Source organism: Bufo bufo, chromosome 1 (assembly GCF_905171765.1).
Source record: "Bufo bufo chromosome 1, aBufBuf1.1, whole genome shotgun sequence".
NCBI classification, from domain to species: Eukaryota; Metazoa; Chordata; class Amphibia; order Anura; family Bufonidae; genus Bufo; species Bufo bufo.
The window spans coordinates 439,062,666-439,082,976 of record NC_053389.1 but is presented as its reverse complement, the minus strand read 5'-3'; the positions used below and the strand labels follow the sequence as shown (position 1 = coordinate 439,082,976).

Genomic DNA, 20,311 nt, shown 5'->3' with positions numbered 1-20,311 from the left:
AGAACATGTGCTATCTTTCAATGCATCGCAACACGGACGCGGTGACACCACGGTCATGTGCATGGGCCTAATGCATGTTGCAAGCAAACAATGCTTCATGCGTGCTCACGAGTTATGCAAAAGTTGTAGCTGAAACTGTCGCTTAAAGGGGTATTCCTATCTCAGACATTGATGGTACAGCGCTAGTTCTATACACGACCACCCTCTGTTCACTGCTATGTGGATTCCGAAAATAGCTAGTTCAGGCAGTCCTGTAACAGTGAATGGAGAGGTAGCCATGCATGCACGATGCCCTATCAATTATGGAACTTCTGAAAATACCTGAGGGCACTCGCGACGCTATTATCAGAGCACCCATAGCAGTGTTCTCTCCTTCACTTTGGGGGCCACGTTCTGGAGATAGGAGCGGGTCCAAGAGGTGTCTGAGATGGGAATACCTCTTTAGTAGCTCTAGTTTAAGAGGTTTGTGCTAAGCATTGAAGTAATCTCTATCCAGAGGATAGGGGATAACTAAGGGTACTTTCACACTAGCGTTATTCTTTTCCGGCATTGAGTTCCGTCCTAGGGGCTCAATACCGGAAAAGAACTGATCAGTTTTATTATAATGCATTCTGAATGGAGAGAAATCCGTTCAGGATGTCTTCAGTTCAGTCTTTTTGACTGATCAGGACGGAGATAATACCGCAGCATGCTGCGGTTTTATCTCCGTCCAAAATTCCGGAACACTTGCCGGAATGCCGGATCATTTTTTCCCATTGACATGCATTAATGCCGGATCCGGCCTCGAGTGTTCTGGCAAAACGGATCCGGAATTGAGGTCTGCGCGTGCTCAGACCGCAAAATATATGTGAAAAAAAATAAATGCCGGATCCGTTTTTCCGGCTGACACCGGAGAGACGGATCCGGCATTTCAATGCATTTGTCATACGGATCAGGATCCTGATCAGTCTTACAAATGCCATCAGTTTGCATGTGCTTTGACGGATCCGGCAGGCAGTTCCCGCGACGGAACTGCCTGCTGGAATCATCTGCCGCAAGTGTGAAAGTATAGATGATTATTAGAGACCACCTGAATCAATTGAGAGTATAAGTGTGAAAGTACCCTAACTGATTATGGATGTCTGATTGCTGGGCCCCCACCGATCCTGAGAACCGGGGTCCCATCTTCCTGCCATGATGGAACTGCAGGGTTAGCATGCGCCAGAGGTCGCTGAATACAGAACTCAGATATTTCCAGAAAGAATGAATAGAGCAGCAGGTCATATGCACGGCCCACACTCCATCAGGACGGGAACATGGGACCCCAGTTCTCAGGCACAGTGGGGGCCCCAGCAGTACGTTAGCACTATTCCTGTGGATAGGGGATAATGTTCCTACTTGCCACAGCCTCTTTAAGGCACCTTTTACATCATGTACAGAAGACCTGTTCTCCCGTATGTTATTTAGACCATAATAAGGGTCAAACTGTGTCACACAGGAGTGGAGAAACATTCAAAGTATTTCCTTGGGGAATGGTTACTGTCTCCTTTGTACTGAGATTTCTCCCATACGTGATGAGAAAGGGGTCTACCTAGCATCATCTAATAAATGACTTTTTTAATAAAAAAGAATGAAATGTCATAACTTTGCCTTACGAGCTTCTCCTACTTTGGGCACAGACCTGGAGACCATTGGAGACAAATATCTTCAGTGGTTGCCAGTTCGTGTCCTACATGGATATATGGTCCTCACCGTCTTATTAAAAATAGTGTGCAAAACACAGATTATTTTTCATACAGAATAAGCCCTATTTAACACTCCACACTGGATATTCTCAACCAGCCTATATAATATAGGCACACTTCACACACGGAATACTCTGGAATTATCATGAAGACTTTTATTAGACTATTATTTAAGCTCTTTAGAAATTAAACAGGAAAAAACATCAAATTATCTTTTATCGGCACACTATTCCGTATCTGCTGTTTTTCTTCTTTGTCGTAGCTTTTCACTCTCAGCCTTCTTTACACGGCTTCTGTTTCATCAGCAGTTTCATGTGACTTTTCCTCAGCCTGATGAGCTTGCAGTACTCCAACGGCTTCATCTACCATTGAGCGGAGGGACTCTGGTGACTCAAGCATGTGGAGCAATTCAGAATTATCTAGCTCAAGTAACATTCCTGTGATTTTATTAGCTTTTGTAGGTTGTATGCTCCGAACCAGAGGGAAGAGGCGCTCCCCCAGCATTTCTTTCTGCTCCTCTGGAGAAGCTGAAGACAGCGTGGTGGCAGTAAGGGGCCCTTGTCCTTGCACATGGACAGTAGCCTGCTGCACAGCAGGGTATGGTGGCCTATTAACTTGTTCCTGAAGCGTATGGAGATTACGAGCACCAATACTATACTTATACTGACGGACTGAATGTCCTGTTACGGTAGGTGTTAGTGCAGTGGCGCCAGTAGGTTGTAGTCCTACTGTTTGTGTTGAAGTGGTTACCACAGCATCAGTGTTAACAGCTGGAAGTCTTGGAGCAGGAGGTTGGATGGTCCTGGGCATATTCTGGAACCGGTGAAGTCCATCACTCTGTAGTTTCCAAGGGGGACTTGGCCTAATTTGAGCGATCTGCCTATTTTTATAATAAGCAGCCTGGATCTGAGCTGGTGGAATAGTTGGCATGGTGCTGAATAAAGGTAACTGATAAGAGCTGCCTGGGTTGGGTACAGCTCTACCGCAGGCCAACTTCTCCATATATTGGTCGGTTAGCTTTGCTTGACGTTCCTCCTTGCGCTGTGCCAGGGAAACATACAGTGGTTTCCTAGCCATAATTCTACCATTCATTTCTGCGAGAGCTTGGATTGCCTCTTGTGGGGAGGAAAAGCATACAAAACCAAATCCTTTGCTGTGTCCACCTTCCATCATGACCTTTGCACTGGTGATGGTACCAAACGGAGAGAACTCTTTTCGCAGCCTTTCATCATCAATACTGAGGTCAAGATTTTTAACGTAGAGGTTGGAATCCTGGTATCTGGTGATCCTGTCTCGCTTTATTTGTTCAAACTTTCTCTTAAGCTCAAATTGCCTCTCAGCCTTCTTCTGGGCTCGGCCCACGTAAATGACCTTACCATTCATGTTCTTTCCATTCATTTCTTCAGCTGCTTTTTGCGCATCTTCATGTCTCTCAAAGTTGACAAAGCCGAATCCTTTTGACTTGCCGACTTCATCAGTCATGACTTTGGCACTGACCAAACGGCCATAATCGTCAAACAAATCCTTGAGCTGTCCATCATCTACTTCTTCTCCAAAGTTCTTGATATAGATGTTAGTGAACTCCTTGGTTGCTCGGGCACTAAACTCTACTTCCCGTGCACTGCGTGACTTGAAGCGCCCAACTGATATTTTACTGTTATTTAGAAGCACACCATTCATTTGATCTATAGCCCTCCCTGCCGCCTCCGGGCTCTCAAAATGAACCAATGCAGAGCTTTTTTCATCACCCATAACATTGAAGGACAATATTTTCCCAAAAGTAGAAAATGTCTCCTGCAGGGCTTTATCATCAATGGTGGAATCCAGGTTCTTGATGAACACCCCACTCTTATACAGGGATGGGTCATGTAAGGACCACATAATGCGCATAGGCCTGCCACACAGGACATCATAGTTCATGGTATCCACCACACGCTGGGCATCTAATGCACACTGGAAATTTACGTAGGCATACCCGTAAGATCGCCGAGTTACCGGGTCTCTGCACACCCTGATGGACATGATGGGGCCCACCGGGCGGAACTTCTCAAATAACACCAGTTCTGAGACCTCCGGGTGCAGGTTGGCTATGTACAGGGAGGTCCCGGTGGGTTTGCGGTGCTCAGGGTCCATTTTCTGCTGCGTATAACGGTGTCGGATAACGGCTGGTGCAGGCGGCTCCTCTGGGCACGGGCGCTGTGCGATCACTTTACTACTAGCGCGCGAGGGGCTGGGCTGCAGCTGCACTGGAGGGAGCGGCAGAGCAGGTTTTTTTTTTTTGTTACGTTTCATTAAACTTTATATATACTTTTACACACATGCTGCATGCACACATGCCGAGGCCTCCCTACCCGCGGAGCGGCGCCCATCTTGGCCCTTCACCATCTGACATCGGCCCGCCTGTCAGAAACTGCTGAGCAAGTTACTTTCGGTCCTTATGTGAGGTCTGTCATTTACCCCCCTTTTTTTTTAAGAGGACGTTTTACACAGAAAGCCCATCAGCAGCTATTGGCCGTGCCAACCAGAGTGCCTCTGAAACAGGGCAGACCACAGCAAAGAATGGCAGTGCCAGTCGTAGAGCACCTCCATAAGTAGTATGGGCCAGAATACAAGCATAACAGTGCCAGCCAGATTATGTGCATGGAAGTGCCATCCTGAGAGTTCCTATAGTGCCAGCCAGAATGTGGCCCATAAATTGCGAAAGGCCAAGCACAAGCTTGCACAGTGCCAACCAAACAGTGCTATCATAGTGCCAGCTGGGGAGGGCACCAGTAAATATTGCAAGCCAGCATATAAGCATGCAAAGTGCCAGCCAGAGAGCGCCCCCATAATAGTGCCAGCCAGAGCACTAAGCATGACAGCGCCAGTCAGAGGATGCCCCCATAAGTAGTGTTAACTAGAACACAGGCATGCACAGTGCCAACCATGTAAAACCCTATACAGGATGTGTGGGGCTAACCGGGAGATCAGTGTGGACTCGTCTGGCAGAGCAGTCAGTAAATGATCCCTTCTGGGAAGCATAGTCCCTGATGTTGTGGGGGACCATCATCTTCCTCCTATTTTTGGAGGTCTCCATTTAATCCGGGAGGGCTGTAAAGTATGATCTGAAATGCAACATGGAGTCTCAAGGAAATCTCCCAGAAAATAAGTTAAAAATGACCCATAAGCCCCCATTCAGCTGACGGAAGGGAAAAGGGTTCTTTAGTCCTCTATCATGTTGGTATCCATTGGGCATAACTAATTTTTTTTTCTTTATGGAATGGCACTGTATACAGAGGCGTCCAGTAACAGTTTTTATGAATGACTGATAGGCAGGGGCGGACTGGGAACTAAAAGTAGCCCTGGAAAAAATTCTAAACGTGGCCCCGTTTTGTAGTCTGGTACAAAGTGATGGAGGGCAGGGCCAGTAATACCATATTGTGGCAGATTATACCACCCCAACAGAGCCAAATACCACAGTCCATCATAAAATACTGCCAGCAGAAACAAAATACATCCCCCAAAAACTTCCCGTGGCCAGCTATGAGGGGGGCCCAGGCGGGCATCGGTCCACCGGGAAATTTCCCTGTAAGGTCTATGGCCAATCCGCCCCTGCTGATAGGTCCACTGTTTCTGTTGGGAAACCCTCTTGAGGAAAACGACGGACACTAGTGTGAAAGAGCCTTCAAGGGGTTTTCTGGGTGTTTGATACTGATGACCTGTCCTCAGGATAGGTCATCAGTATCTAATGGATGGCGGTCCGACTGCACCCCCACCAATCCGCAGTGACATCACGTTCATCGGCTGCAATACCAAGCACAGCCACTGTACAATAAATGGACCTGGTAATGCCGAGGCCTCTTCAAACAGTTGATTGGCAGGGGTGTCATCCTAGGCCATCAATTTAAAATTCTGGGAAAACCCATTTAAATAAAATAGTTTGAATTTTGTCTAGTAGTAATGTCAGTGGATTGTGATGATGATCTCACCGTATACATGAGGTTGAAAATCGGCCACTTTTCTGCCAGATGATAAGCAGGCTGTGGATTGCTCATTTTTCTGTGCAGATTTGTTCTGCTACATACGGATGCAAGTTTCGGAAGCACTGTTCACATGCATTGTATTGGGATGGAAGTAGGAATGGGCATGCAGTGGACCCCCTATGGGTGCTATTACATGTTCAGCTTGACTTGCGGGTAACACACTGCGGTTGCCGCTAATTGCCGGAAAGACTGTAGTTATGTTTCAAGTGGCAGCCTGGAAATTAGTGATACCTGCACGTGCAAAAGCACCGTGGCATTACCCACCTCTGAGAAGGGAGGGGAGCGGCACAGGAACAGGCCACCAGATTCAGAAGCAGAAGTGGTCATTTATCAGACATCTCTAGAGGTACGTTTTATCTCATAGATAATATGGAGCACCGTCTTTTTTTACCTGTGCAAGGGCCTGACTCTTCAGTACAGTTACGGAGGGCACGTGTCAGCCCAGAGGTGTGCCCGCACCCATTAATGTCAGTGGACAGAATTTAAAAGAGCAGCTTTCAATCCACAGGCACATGCTCTATCTGAAGTATCGGTGGCAAAATTCTGGTCACTACCAGGACATGTTAAGCAATGCCGCCTGTTTGCGGATATGAAGGATGGCACACCACCTTATGACTCAACATGGAACTGCTGAGAGCTCCTGCTCATATACTGTATCTTAGGTCCCATCCATGGAGTCTGCATGGGGGTAGAGGCCTCTTCTTTTCATAACTCTATAGACTGTGGTGGATAGGCACTGAAGCCGATACAACAAGCGTCTTCCTGCTACCAACAAATGGGTCAGGGTTAGAGATGAGCGAATTTCATGTTATGAAATTCGTTCATGCTTCGTTTGGTGGTAAAAGCAGAATTGCGTTATGGATTCCGTTACCACGGATCATAACGCAATTCTATGACGGAATGCCTTTAGAGGCATTCCGTTATTTATTCCGTCATAGTAGAAGTCTGTAGCCTGCATAACGGATCTGTCTGATTGGCGTTATGCAGGAGAGGACTCCGTGGTCACGGAATCCATAACGCAATTCTGCTTTTACCACCAAACGAAGCGCAAACAAATTTCATAACATGAAATTCGCTCATCCCTAGTCAGGGCACCCAGCTTTCCCTGTACAGAACGCCTTCTGCCAGGAATGTCCATCTGATTTAATCTCTCTCTGTACATTTTTATTACAGACTGAATCTATCTGGGAAATCCAGCATTTGCTTTGATGACTTCAGGAACTGTTTTCAGAGTAATAAGGTAAGATGTCACTGAATAACTCAATTGTGAAAAAATGGGTATTGACTATTTTATACATTGCAGACTTTGACTTACAGATACCCACAAGGGTCTAACCCTTTCAGCCACGGAGGGTTTTTTGTTTTTACGTTTTTGTTTTTCACTCCCTGCCTTTTTCGGGGCCATATTTTTTTATTTTTCTGTTTACATAGCCATATGAGGCTTTTTTTTTTTCAGAACGAGTGGCTAAGTTACAAGTTTCTAATTCCACCATTTAATATTTCATACAATGAAGTCGGGTGCTGGAAAAAAAATTCCAAATGGGGTGAAATTGGAAAAAAAATTCAATTCCGCAAGTTTTATAGGTTTTGTTTCTCGCCCATATTCATTGGGTAGCTCCTGAAGATTTTTTATTTTATTTTTTTATTTTTCCTTCTTTCAGGTGGGAAACAGTGGTCGCCTAGCCTCCCTGTTCTCCCGGGGGAGCACGCCAGCGTTGGTCCGCCACGCTGCCTCCTCCCCCACAAGAAGACAAGGTTGACCAGGGCAGCCTCTCTCCCCTGCATCCCGGCAGCAGAAGGGTCACCCATCCAAGCCCCCTTTCCAGCGTCCTGCCACTACGGTGCCAGTAGCTGAAGGGGTGACCCTGCTGGAGAAGAGGAAGGGTGAAGATGGCGGCAGGACAGAAGATGAGGTGAGTACACGGGACTAGGTAAGTATTAACTTCTTCCCCCTCCCTCCCTCTTGGCATAGTTCTCCCCTGGTGCCCTCAACCCTCCCTCCCTCTTGGCATAGTTCTCTCCTGGTGCCCTCAAGGGTTAACTGAGGGGGACACAGCCAGGCACAAAGCTGGGAGAGAGAGCAGCGCACGGCTCCCGCTCCCCGCTATCCAGCTCCATATTCCGCCCATGTCTGCAGCAGGCGCCAAGCGCGCCGCTCCGATAAGGTTAATGGCAGACAAGACAATCGTGGACGCCTCGTGCGCCGCATAGCTCCTTTACCGCATGGGGGACTCTGGCTGCGGGGGTGACTACCTCTGCCTGACCTGCATCCAGCGGCAGTGTCTGTTTCCTCCCGGGGGCGGGCACCCCCGGCTATGCGCGTGGAAGATCTGCTCCGCTCCAGGCCCCCCTTTTCCCCCGGGCCGTCCGGCAGTGCTCCCAGGAGCCGTGTGTTAATTTAGGCCCTGGTTTTGCGGCAGACTAGGCCGCAACTCTTCCCCTGGTGTGTATGTGTGGGGGGGCCGGCGAGCTGGCGCAAATTCTTCCCGCCTAGCGGTTCCCCTCCCGCAGAAGCCAGCTGAGCATCGCCCCTGGTCTCTGCACTTTTAACCCTTCCTGGCCAGCAATTTCTTTTGGCCGGCGCTGGGTCTTCAAGGAGTTAGAAAACAGTGCAGTTACTTACTCAAGAAGTAACCCTTCATACTCTTCTCCAATATTATAAAAAAAAAGAAAGAAAGAAGCATTTAATACGGGCCCCGGTCCCCTCAGCATACATTCTGGGAAAGTGGTTATGCATAACCGTGCGGTACCAGACTGGGCGCGTACCCTGTCCCGGTCACAGGAGGACCTCTCATAGTCCCTATCCGCCCTTCACGGCCGCTTGGTTGATACTTCTGCATACACCTGCGCAATACAGGGAACCCTGAAGGATTCCCTATACGCCCTCCAGGGCCGTTGGCTGACAATCCTCCACCTGCACAATCAAAGAAGGACCTCTGACATTCTCAATCCACCCTTCTGGGTCGTTTGGTTGATAGTTCTCCGCCGGCGCAATTCATTACAGGACCTCTGACATTCCCAATCCACCCTTCTGGGTCGTTTGGTTGATAATTCTCCACCTGTGCAATTCCTAAAGGACCTCTGACATTCCCAATCCACCCTCCCGGGTTGTTTGGTTGATAATTCTCCACCTGCGCAATCCAGTGGAAGTCCTCTGGAACTTCCCAATCCTCCCTCCGGGGTTGTTTGGTTGATAATGCACCGACTGCGCAATCCGGTGGACTGACCTCTAGAAGTTCCCACTCCTCCCGCTGGGTAGTTTGGTCCCCACCTGCGCAGTCCACAACTGCCAGGGGCGAGATTCTGAGGGGTAGACCTATGCGCAAGCGGACCACAGCAGGACATCTTTCTCCTCGAATATCTCCGCACCCCCACCCTTCCTCCCTGGGTCATGCTCAGACACACCCTCCCTCCCCGGAGAGGGTCAGTCTAAGGGGGGGAGGGAATCACTGATTCAGACCCTGACATGAATCTGAAGCAATCTCCCAGGATTGCGTCTACGTTGGCCAGCAGTACTTGTCATATGCATTGCCCCCTTCCATGGGCGGAGTACTTGCCTTATACATTGTCCCCTGCCATAGGTGGACTATGTACCGGTACACTGGTTTCAGTGCCGGGCGTATACATTCCCCCTTCTGTAGGTGGTGGAATTGCATCTCCACTGGGTTTAGTGCCTGCCGTATGCATTAGACCCTTCGATAGGTGGCGCGATGACATTATCTCTGGTTACATTGTGTGCTGTAGGCAATACCCCCTTACTAAGGTGCAATAATTGCACTCCCACGGGGTACAGGACTCTCCATATGCACTAGTTCCCGCCGTGGGCATTGACCCGCCTTCATAGGTGGAGTATTTTCCCTGCCACTGACTTAAGAACTTGCCGTCTGCATTCCACCTTCAATAGGTAGAGTAATTGCACTACCATTGTAATACAGTCCCGACTGTCACGCTATCCCTTTCCATAGGCGGAGTGTTGCACTTCACCGCGCTTCCTGTTGCGTTATCCCCTTCCGCAAGTGATCCACTAGCGGGGAATAACTAAACATCTTGGGATGTCGCAACTCAACTACGCCACGGCTCTAGGTGCCTTCGCTTTCACAAGGGGGCGTGGCAACAGTCGGTACTCTTACTCTAGTGGTATACTGGTGCCGCCAGTGGATTTGGTGGCTATTCCTTCCTTCTTTTGGCGTGGTTTTGATCATGCTCATCCTCTGTCTTTCCAGGGGGTTGCCTAGTCACTTATGTGTCCCAGAGACCCCCCCATCTCCATGGGCCTCCACCATTCCTGTCGGTCATGATTTTGTCCGCATCAGTGTGTAGTGCATGCACCATTGCACATATTTGGTGAGTACATTCCAGCGAGTCGAGTGTTTCACTGACTCTTATTCTCTATCCACCACTCCTCCTTCTTGGGAAAGTGGTTATGCTGGCACTTTCTACAGGTGTGGCCTTTTTTGCTAACGCTTCAGTTCTTGGTCTCTGCAGTGGGACATCCCCCTCAGTTAGGGCTCCCTCCCCCCCCTAGCGCTAGCTTTGCAGTTGCTCCTGCTCAGCGCCCTTCCAGGTAGAGTTTTTAAGTTAGCTCTTCTTCACTCGGGCAGTATGGTACGTGGCTTCTACGGATAGTCTCAGGCCTGCCCCTCAGTTTTGCGCTGATGGGGCAAGCACTGGCTACTACTGTGGGAGTGGTATTTGCGTTACCACTACATACTTCAGTTCTTCTGCAGCTCATTCTTCAGGTAGTGGACTCTTCTAGCACTGAATTCGGTGGCCCCCTCCTCTGCTGGGGTATGGGGCTAGCAATACAGTGTGACTCTCCTTGCCTGGCTTCCTCCTCAGGCGGTGTTTTGCACAGCCACTTAATCTTTGGCTACACTATATAGCGCCGGTCTCAGACGGGGAATGGACTTAGACCTAGCCTATTCTTCTTCGGTCTTTTTCCTCCTCTGGCTCATGGTTCATAGCCACCTCGCATGCCTTGGTAGTTCCCACGTTACTACCTTCCCTCATCTGCATTTGCACAGGGTATTCGTTTGGTAGATTTGCATTCTGACGTGGAGGGGGTTTTCGGCGGACGACATCTGCACTATGATTCAGGCCAGGAAGCCTGCATCGCCCAGGATCTATTAGGACCTGGAGGTCCTTCCTGGGCTTCTGTGAAAGCCGGGACATCCCCTCACTCCGTTTTTTTCTCTCCCCACGGTCCTATCCTTTCTACAATCAGGGTTGGACCTTAGTTTCCTGATGGTTCAGGTGTTGGCGCTTCTATCCTGGGGCAGCTTTCCAGCGTACTCTGGTTTCCCTGGTGCCCATGGAAACCTTCCTTCAGGGAGTGGCACATACGGTTCCTCCGTACTGCCCTTTACCGCCTTGGGATATGAATATGGTTCTCTCAGCGTTCCAGTCTTCTCCCTTTGAGCCCTTGCGGTAGATCTCACTCCGGCTCCTGTCCTAGAAGGTAGTCTTTCTTGTGGCTATCACATCTATCAGACGGGCGTCCGAGTTGGGAGCGCTCTCTTGCAGAAAACCCTTCCTGGTTCTTCACCAGGATAAGGTGGTTCTCCGGCCCATTCCTTCTTCTCCCGAAGGTGGTCTCTGACTTCCATATCAATGAAGAAATTGTCCTTCCTTCACTGTTCCTCCCCTTCACACCCTACGGAAGGGAGTTACATTATTGGACGTTGTCAGAGCTCCGATCATTATTTGGCAGTTTCCATTCTCTTCCGGCGTACGGAACCCCTTTTTGTCTTCCGAAGGGTCCTCGCTAGGGATTTTCGGCCTCCAAGGTGGCGATTGCACGTTGGATTCGGTCTGCAACTGCTGAAGCAAACCGCGCCCGGAGCAGGGTTTTGCCCTTAGGTGTCACGGCTCACTCCACAGAGCGGTGGACGCTTCTTGGGCTCGGAGGAATTGCGCTTCGGCTGCTCAATTGTGTAAGGCGGCTACTGGTCCTCCTTACACACGTTCACAAGAATTTACCAGGTGCATACTTATGCATCGGCGGTCGCTGCCTTGGGCCGCGTGGCGACAGTTCTTAGATGCCTTCAGGGACGCTTGCTTCCATGGGTCTGTGGTTTTTGCCCCCCTGTGGACTGCTTTTGGAGGTCCCACGGTTCCTGTGTCCCCAATGAATATGGGCGAGAAAAGGAGATTTTTGTATAACTTACCAGTAAAATCTCTTTCTCGCTCTTCATTGGGGGACACAGCACCCACCCAGTATTGTTGTTCGACCATAGTTGTAGCTGTTGCTGGTTAGAACCCCGTTGGGTCTTTTGGCATGGTTGGTGTTCCATGTTTTTTCTTTGGTTGGCTTGCTTCTCCTACTGCTTGTGCACAAACTGAAGCTCTCTCTCCAGGCTGGAGGGGGATAGCTGCCAGGGGAGGAGCTAACAGTTTTTACTAGTGTCAACGCCTCCTAGAGGACATAGCTATACCCACGGTTCCTGTGTCCCCCAATGAAAAGCGAGAAAGAGATTTTACTGGTAAGTCATACAAAAATCTCCTTTTTTACAGTGTTCCCTATATGGCTCCTTTCTTTCTCCAGGTCAGTACGATTATGGCGATACCACATATGTACAGTTTTTCCTGCATTTTAATACAGAAAAAAAAATTAAAACTTAGAATTTTTTTTTTCTTTTCATCACCATATTCTGACCCCTATAGCTTTTTTGTAGTTCGGGTGGGTTCACACTAGCGTTATGGAGTCCGTTATGGCTTTCCGTTATAACAGGATTATAACAGAACATAACGGAATCCATAAGACGGAAGGGCAGATCCATAGACTTGCATTATGGCGGAATGCAAAACAGACGCCTTTAAAAGGTATTCCGTTTGCTCTCCGTCCTAATAGAAGTCGATGGGAATCAAAACGGATCCGTCTGGTTCCCGTTATGCAAGACGGAAAACAAAGTCCTGTCGACAGGACTTTGTTTTCCGTCTTGCATAACGGGACCCAGACGGATCCGTTATGTTTTCCCATAGACTTCTATTAGGACGGAGCAAAACAGAATGCCTCTTAAAGGCTTCCGTTTTGCATTCCATCCTATGGATTCCGTTATTTTCCGTTATAACCCTGTTATAACGGAAAGCCATAATGGACTCCATAACGCTAGTGTGAACCCACGCTTCTGTGTAAGGAGCTGTGTGAGGGTTCATTTTTTTGTGGGACAATCTGTACTTTTCATGATACCATTATGGGGTGTGTAATACTTTTTGATCACTTTTTATTAAAAAAAATTCTGGGAGGTTAAGCTTTCATTTTGACTTTTTTTTCCATTTCACTGTTTGCCTATGGGAATCTTTTTTTGATATTTTAATAGTACAGGTGTTTTTGCACGCAGCGATATCCATGATGTGTATTTTTTTTATTTACATTTTGGGGAAAAGGGGGTGATTTGAGTTTTTTATTTTTTATTTATTTGTATTTTTTCCCCATAGGGAACTATAACAAACAATCACTACATTGCTGCTTTCATACACTCCAATGCATTAGCATTGGAATGTATGAGAAATACACTGCATGCCACAGGCAGGGGCTCCATAGGAACTAATGTGCGGCAGCTTCTGCTCATTCCAGAGGACTGAAGCTGCAGCATAATGCATCCGGCTCCCCTGATCGAAAGCGTGTGCTTCCGGGTTTTAGAGCATTCAGATGGCGTGGTCACTTTAAAAGCCTTCTACCAGCATTACCTCCGCGTGCGTGTCTGCTGTATGAAAGAGCAGGCACCCGGCAGCTATGGCGCACGCTGCATACATGAGTGGGTGCCATGTTTAAAGTCCTGGCCAGCGCCGTACATGTACAGTGCTGGTCCGGAAGGAGGTAATACTGCCATGTCGTGTACAGCCAAGTAACGCGGACTGCATCTCAGTGTGATTAAACCAGACTGCAGGAAACTGCAATAGAGCGACATTTACTAATTGCAATTATTTATTAGGAAGTCCCACAGATTATAGAATAATTCTGCATGGCCTCTTGTTGGCAGGGGATTAATCAGGCGCTGCACGAGGAGCAACAGGTTTTTATTCCAAAATAACAGCAAACCATATGAATCTAACTTTGAGAAAGATCAGAATCTCAGCACATCTGCTTCTGGCTTTCTTCCCTCCCAGCTCTCTGTACATGTGCAGCAAGTCTCCGCCCCCTCCTGCCTTTTCTTTTTTAGCAGTACTTTATTAACAACATAACACTGTGTCTGGGAACAGGCAATCACATAATGTAGTTGTTGCAATACACAGAACATGAATCATTATTCTAACACCTGTACAGGTAGTGCCCAAATAGTTGGGGTCTTTAGGTGGAAGACAACAACTCAGCATTTTATTTCCCTAGTGTCATATATTTTTACCCATCACCTGCACTTTGGCCTCTGCTGTCATGAATGATTATGGCCCAAGCTGCAGAGAAAAGAATATGGCCATCATAGGTCATACATATTTTATTATTTATTTAGTTTGACTCTTGTGTGAGATAGTCCGGAAAAATATTAGGATTAATCTGTATGACCACCATAAATGTAACAGCAGTGTCACATCTATAGTGGCCATACAGATTAGGGTACTTTCACACTAGCGTTTTTCTTTTCCGGCATAGAGTTCCGTCCTAGGGGCTCTATACCGGAAAATAACTGGTCAGTTTTATCCCCATGCATTCTGAATGGAGAGCAATCTGTTCAGGAGGTCTTCAGTTCAGTCTTTTTGACTGTTCAGGACGGAGATAATACCGCATCATGCTGCGGTTTTATCTCCGGCCCAAAAAACTGAACACTTGCCTGAATGCTGGATCCGGCATTTTTTTCCCCATCGGAATGTATTAGTGCCACAATGCCGCAATGCCGGATCCGTCCTTCCCGTCAGCGCATGCGCAGACCGGTAAAAATGTGAAAAAAAAAATAGAAACGGATCCGTTTGTCCTTATGACAAACGGACAGACGGATCCTTTCTTTCAATGCATTTGTGATCCGCATCCGGATCCGTCTACAATTGCTGTCCGTTTGCATGCAGATTGCCAGATCCAACCCGATTACTCTGCCGCAAGTGTGAAAGTAACCTTAGATGACTGTTGGCTGAAACCACCAATTTGGACCATCTAAGGCCAAGTTCACACTTCAGTTATTTGATAAGTTATTTCCATCAGTTATTGTAAGCCAAAACCGGGTGTGGGTCAAAAACACAGAATAGGTGCAAATCTTTCCCTTAGGGCTCATGCACACGACCGTGCTGTTTTTTGCTGTCCGCAAATTGTGGATCCGCAAAAAACGGATGCCGCCCGTGTGCCTTTCACAATTTGCGGAACAGAACATTATAGAAATGCCTATTCTTGTCCGCAAAACGGACAAGAATAGGACATGCCTCATAATTTTTGTGGGGGAACGGAGCAACGGATGCGGACAGCACACAGAGTGCTGTCCACATCTTTTGTGGACCCATTGAAATAAATGGTTCCGTATACGGAATCAAAATACGGCCTGTATACGGAAAGCAAAAAACGTTTGTGTGCATGATCCCTTAGGGTTCATGCACATGAACATGTGCCAGCCAGGTCCGTATTGCAGCCCGCAAACAGTGGGTCCACAATATATGGGCACCGGCCACTTGTGCATCGCATCATGGATGCAGACCCATTCACTTGGAGTGCTTCTGTGGAGTTTCTCTCCGTGCCTCCGCACTGCAAAAAAATACAACCTATTCTATTTGTTTGCGGTGCGGATGGATCACGGACCCATTCAAGTTGAATGGGTCTGCATGTGCCTGCGCTAGCCACACTGATGGAGCCCGTGCATTGGGGACAACAATTTGCTGTCCCCAATGCATGGAACGGGCGGCGCACATTTATGTGCATGAGCCCTTATATACCTGATCTCTGAGTAGGCGTCACTACTGGTTTTGTCTCACAATAACTAATGGCAATAACTGAAGTGTGAACTTGGTCTAATGTGTATGGGGGTCTCTCTGTCTCCGACATTGGAGAATGGAAGGATTAAGCATGTTGAGTACAACACGCCTGATTTGATCTCACAGGAGATAAGCTGTTGGAAGGGGTGTCCTGCAACAGATTACTCCCCTCTCCCCATTCATACCACAGGCACGCTTGGCCAACAGAGCATACATGTATATGGGGTGGTCGGGAGGAATAGTTGTTGGATAAACAATGGTCTAAGGTTTATGGCTGCCATTCCATTTTCAAGTTTTCAGTAGATTTTGTCTTTTCTGAATGGAGCGGTCTCAGGGCATGCAGAGTCACCCTCCTTTCAAATGCATGGTTACTTTATCTAGGTCCATAACACAGAATGGATAAAGCCCAGTTCTGCCAAACATCTGCAGAGAAATGTGGAGAAGCAAAAGTGTACAGCGGCAAGTAGTGACAGTGGCAGAGCATGGAGAATATTGGGAGAGGAGATAAACGAAAGGTAATTCACAGTCTCATACGTGTGCGTCTGGATTGCTAGAAAAACCAGGAATGTCAGTGTTTTCATCAATTTAATTATACAATTAATTTTCTCGCCCATATTCCTTGGGGGACACAGGAAACCATGGGTATAGCTCTGCTCCCTAGGAGGCGTGACACTAAGTGAAAGCTGTAAGCCCCTCCTCCATCAGCTATACCCTTCAGCCTGGAGAGAGAGACTGCCAGTTTTTGCTTAGTGTCCAAGGAGGCAAGACACTCCCTGCTTAGGCAGGGTTGTTTTTCCTATAATTTTTTATTTTTTTGCGTTATTTGTTGTTTTTAATTCGTTTTTTTTTTTTCTACTTACAGGGACAACAGAGGCGCACTAGACCCCTCTGTTTCTCCCGGGGTTCACTTGCGCCAGTACCGGTAATTCCGCACTGCCGCCTCCCCCACAGAAGACAAGGTGGACCAGGGCAGCCTCGCTCCCCTGCGTCCCGCCAGCTCAAGGGTCGCCCGCACGCCAAGTCCCTCCCCCGGCTTCCTGCCACTGCGGTGCCAGTAGCTGAAGGGGCGACCCTGCTGGATGGATTGAGGGCGAAGACAGCGTATGGTGAGAGTGGCTGCTCCAGCCTCCCCTTCCCTCCCTCCCACCGCTGCTACATCTACGCTTGAAGCCAAGCGTTTTTTCCATCATCAATCCCCCCCCCCATGGGCATATCGGGGCCGGCAACTTTACCGGGCATCATTTGGGGGGGACTTCGTCTTCTTTAGCGGCAGGGCATCAGGAGGCCGTCTGCCACATCCAGGCGCGGCGGGGGCCGCTTACTTGGCGCGAACGGCGCCATTTCATCTTGGCCGGCACTTCATCTACCTCGTGGGTTAAATCATTTTGCCGCGCGCGCGGCTCTGCTTCTCCTTCAGCGCGGCAGGGGGGGGGGGGGGAGCTTCCTACATGCGCTCCGCTACTTCCTGTTTCGTCGGGCTCCACATCTCTAGTGCTGCGTGGAATCCTCTCTGCCGTCCGATCCTGAAGCTATTCATCTCCGTGCCTGCTGCCTCTCCTCCACAGCCTCCTTCAGTCTGCTGCCCTTGCTGCTGCCGCTTGCATCATCCGGGTAGGACTGTTAACCCCCTCCGTGCCACCAGTACTGTTGCTTGGGTGTAATCCCCGTTCCGTTTTTTCCCTGGGCTCTCCCACTTTAAGCGCAACATTTTTTTCCACCATGTCAGACCCTTCTGCAGCTGCCAAGCCTTGGTACCATGCCTGTACCGCTTGTAGGGAACCCTTTCCCCGGGGGCAGTGATCCGCACTGTCCTGCATGCCGAGCTCCACCGCAGCCTCAGTCGCCCGCTGTGTCGCTCCCTGCTTCCTCTGACCCGCCTGACTGGGCTAGATCCCTGTCCCAGGCCGTGGAAAGCCTCACTCACCTCGTGGGCCGCCTAATAGACAGGCCGCCTACCCCGCAGGACGCCACTCTTACTGTCGCGCCCTCCGGGTCCACCGCTTCTGCCGCTGCAGCGGGTTCACCCTCTCTTAGTGACCCCTCCCGAGCTAGGCACTCTCAGAAGCGTTTTAGAGTAGAGCGAGCCTCCTCCTCGGATGCCTCCCTCTCCCCGCCACGCGTGCGCACTCAGACGGGCCTCTCCTCTCCAAAGGATTCGCCCTCTGAAGGTGAATTGGCGTTTTCAGATTTGGAAATGGACTCGGCCCTGCCGTCCAAGCTAGCCTCAGCGATGGGTCAACTCATCTCTGATATTCGTGACACCTTTAAGGTGCAAGATGACCCCCCTAGCTCTGACGCAGCTAGCGTCTCCTTTATCAGACCCAGGCAGGCCTCAAAAGTCTTTCCAATCCACTCTGATTTCTCCTCCGTGGTGTCTAAGGCTTGGGCTCGCCCGGACGCCCGTTTTGTCAACCCCAAGAAGCTGGACATTTGCTATCCTTTTCCAGCCGATGTCGTGGCCACCTGGTCGTCCCCACCCAAGGTGGACCCCCCTGTGGCCCGTCTGTCAAAGAACACGGCCATCCCTGTTCCCGACGGGTCCTCTCTTCAGTCAGCGGAGGACCGTCGCATGGAGACCCTTTCCAAGGGCATTTTTGCTGCCTCCGGTTCTGCCCTCAGACCGGTTTTTGCCTCTGCTTGGGCAGGTAAAGCAATCTCTGCTTGGGGTGCGCAGCTGGAACAGGAGTTGGACTCGGACGTTCCCATCCAGGACCTACGTTCCTTAGCCCAGCTTATTATTCGGGCCGGGAATTTTGTTTGTGAGGCCTCCCTTGATGCGGGAGCCCTTATAGCACGCTCCTCCGCCCTGGCAGTTTCCGTCAGGAGGGAACTCTGGCTGAAGGTTTGGAAAGCGGACGCTGCCTCCAAACGTTCCTTGGCGGGGCTACCGTTTGCAGGTTCCCGCCTTTTCGGGGTCCGCCTAGACGAGCTTATTTCGGAGGCCACGGGTGGTAAAAGCACCCATCTTCCTCAACCCCAATCCAGGGGCGCCCCCCGCGGACGCCCTGGTGCGTCTCGTTTTCGGTCCTCCCGCAGGACCTCTGGGGCTCCCCCCACAGCTGCCGCTTCGGCCCCTCCCCAGGATAAGCGTAGGAAGCCGTTTTTTCGGGCGCAGCCCTCCTGGCGCAGGCCGCAGGCTGCCCGCACACCCGCAGCAAAGCAGTCCTCTGCCTGAAGGCGCGCCCCCACCCACCCGGGTGGGGGGCCGGCTCCTCCTTTTCAGGGACGTCTGGATGGCTCACGTCTCCGACGCCTGGGCTCTCGAAATTGTGTCCTCCGGATACAAAATCGAATTCGCGTCCTTCCCTCCAGATCGGTTCTTTCGCTCCCGCCCGCCGCGGGACCCGAAAAGCGCGGCTGCGTTCTCCGCGGCTGTTCAAGCCTTACTGGACAGGGGGGTGATTACCCCCGTTCCTCTAGAGGAAAGGTTCCAAGGGTTCTATTCGAACCTCTTTGTAGTTCCCAAGAAGGGAGGTTCGGTGCGGCCCATTTTGGACCTCAAAAAGCTCAACCGTTTTCTCCTCCTTCGACGGTTTCGGATGGAGTCCCTCCGTTCCGCGGTGGCTTCCCTGGAGCGGGGAGATTTCATGTCTTCCATCGAAAAACAGGATGCCTACCTCCATGTTCCGGTAGCCCGGTGTCACCATCGCTTCCTCCGATTCGCCGTGGGGGACCTCCACTTCCAATTTGTCGCCCTTCCCTTTGGGCTGGCAACAGCCCCCCGGGTGTTCACCAAGGTCCTGGCCCCGGTTTTGGCCTTACTCCGTTCCAGGGGTGTTTTTCTGCTACCGTACTTGGACGATATCCTCATCAAGGCTCCGTCCCTTTCTCAAGCGGTTGCCAGCGTGGATCTCACTCTAGAGACTCTGGCGAGGTTCGGTTGCGTCATCAACATCCCCAAGTCCTCCCTTCCCCCCTCCAGACAACTAGTCTTCCTGGGAATGCTTTTAGACACGGGAGCGGCGGAGGTACGTCTTCCCTCGGAAAAACGACTGACCCTCCGTCGGGCGATTCGGGGTCTCCTTCTCCACCGTCGACCGTCCTTCCGCTTCTGCATGCGGGTCTTGGGGCAGATGGTTGCCTGCTTCGAGGCGATCCCATTTGCGCAGTTTCACTCCCGCCCTCTCCAACGGGCGATCCTCTCCTCCTGGGACAAATCGCCGGAGTCTCTGGATCATCCCTTCCATCTATCGCCTCCGGTGCGGTCATCTCTCCGCTGGTGGTTACAGTCCCCTCTTCTGGGCAGGTCCTTTCTGCCGCTCAACTGGTTGGTGGTTACAACCGATGCCAGTCTCTTGGGCTGGGGAGGCGTGTTTCCTCCCCGATCCGTCCAGGGCATTTGGTCTCCATCGGAGTCCAAACTCTCGATCAATGTCCTGGAGCTGAGAGCGGCCCTTCTGTCTCTGCGACACTGGACTCATCTGCTGAAGGGTCATCCAGTTCGTGTACAATCGGACAACGCCACGGCCGTGGCGTACATAAACCACCAGGGGGGCACTCGCAGCGCTGCAGCAATGCGGGAGGTCACCAGCATTCTCCGTTGGGCGGAAGCCCACGTCCCGGCTCTATCTGCAATTTTTATTCCAGGGGTGGACAATTGGGCGGCGGACTTCCTCAGTCGCACTACCGTCGACCCCGGCGAGTGGTCTCTTCACCCGGAGGTGTTCGAGGCCA

At 50.2% G+C, this 20,311-nt stretch overlaps 2 protein-coding genes across 3 annotated transcripts in view; one reads left to right on the top strand and one right to left on the bottom strand.

Moving 5' to 3' along the window:
• Window positions 1-1,994: 1,994 nt before the first annotated feature.
• On the bottom strand, window positions 1,995-5,758 carry LOC120987067 (polyadenylate-binding protein 1-like). Of its 2 annotated transcripts, XM_040415705.1 has the most exons (2): window positions 5,728-5,758; window positions 1,995-3,826 (listed from the first exon to the last, which is right to left on the bottom strand). In XM_040415705.1, exons 1-2 carry the CDS (start codon window positions 5,756-5,758, stop codon window positions 2,007-2,009), a joined length of 1,851 nt encoding a protein of 616 aa, XP_040271639.1. In that variant the 3' UTR covers window positions 1,995-2,006. The 2 variants fall into 2 exon arrangements, with proteins under 2 accessions (XP_040271639.1, XP_040271638.1); XM_040415704.1 differs by lacking the exon at window positions 5,728-5,758 and having other exon boundaries at window positions 1,995-3,872.
• A 1,152-nt stretch (window positions 5,759-6,910) lies between these two features.
• The window catches only part of LOC120987066, a 133,189-nt gene continuing 119,788 nt past the window's right edge, over window positions 6,911-20,311 (top strand). Inside the window, exons 1-2 of the mRNA XM_040415703.1 lie at window positions 6,911-6,986; window positions 16,019-16,152. The gene's annotated coding sequence lies outside the window, so the exon portion shown is untranslated. The remainder of the gene's footprint in view (window positions 6,987-16,018; window positions 16,153-20,311) is intronic.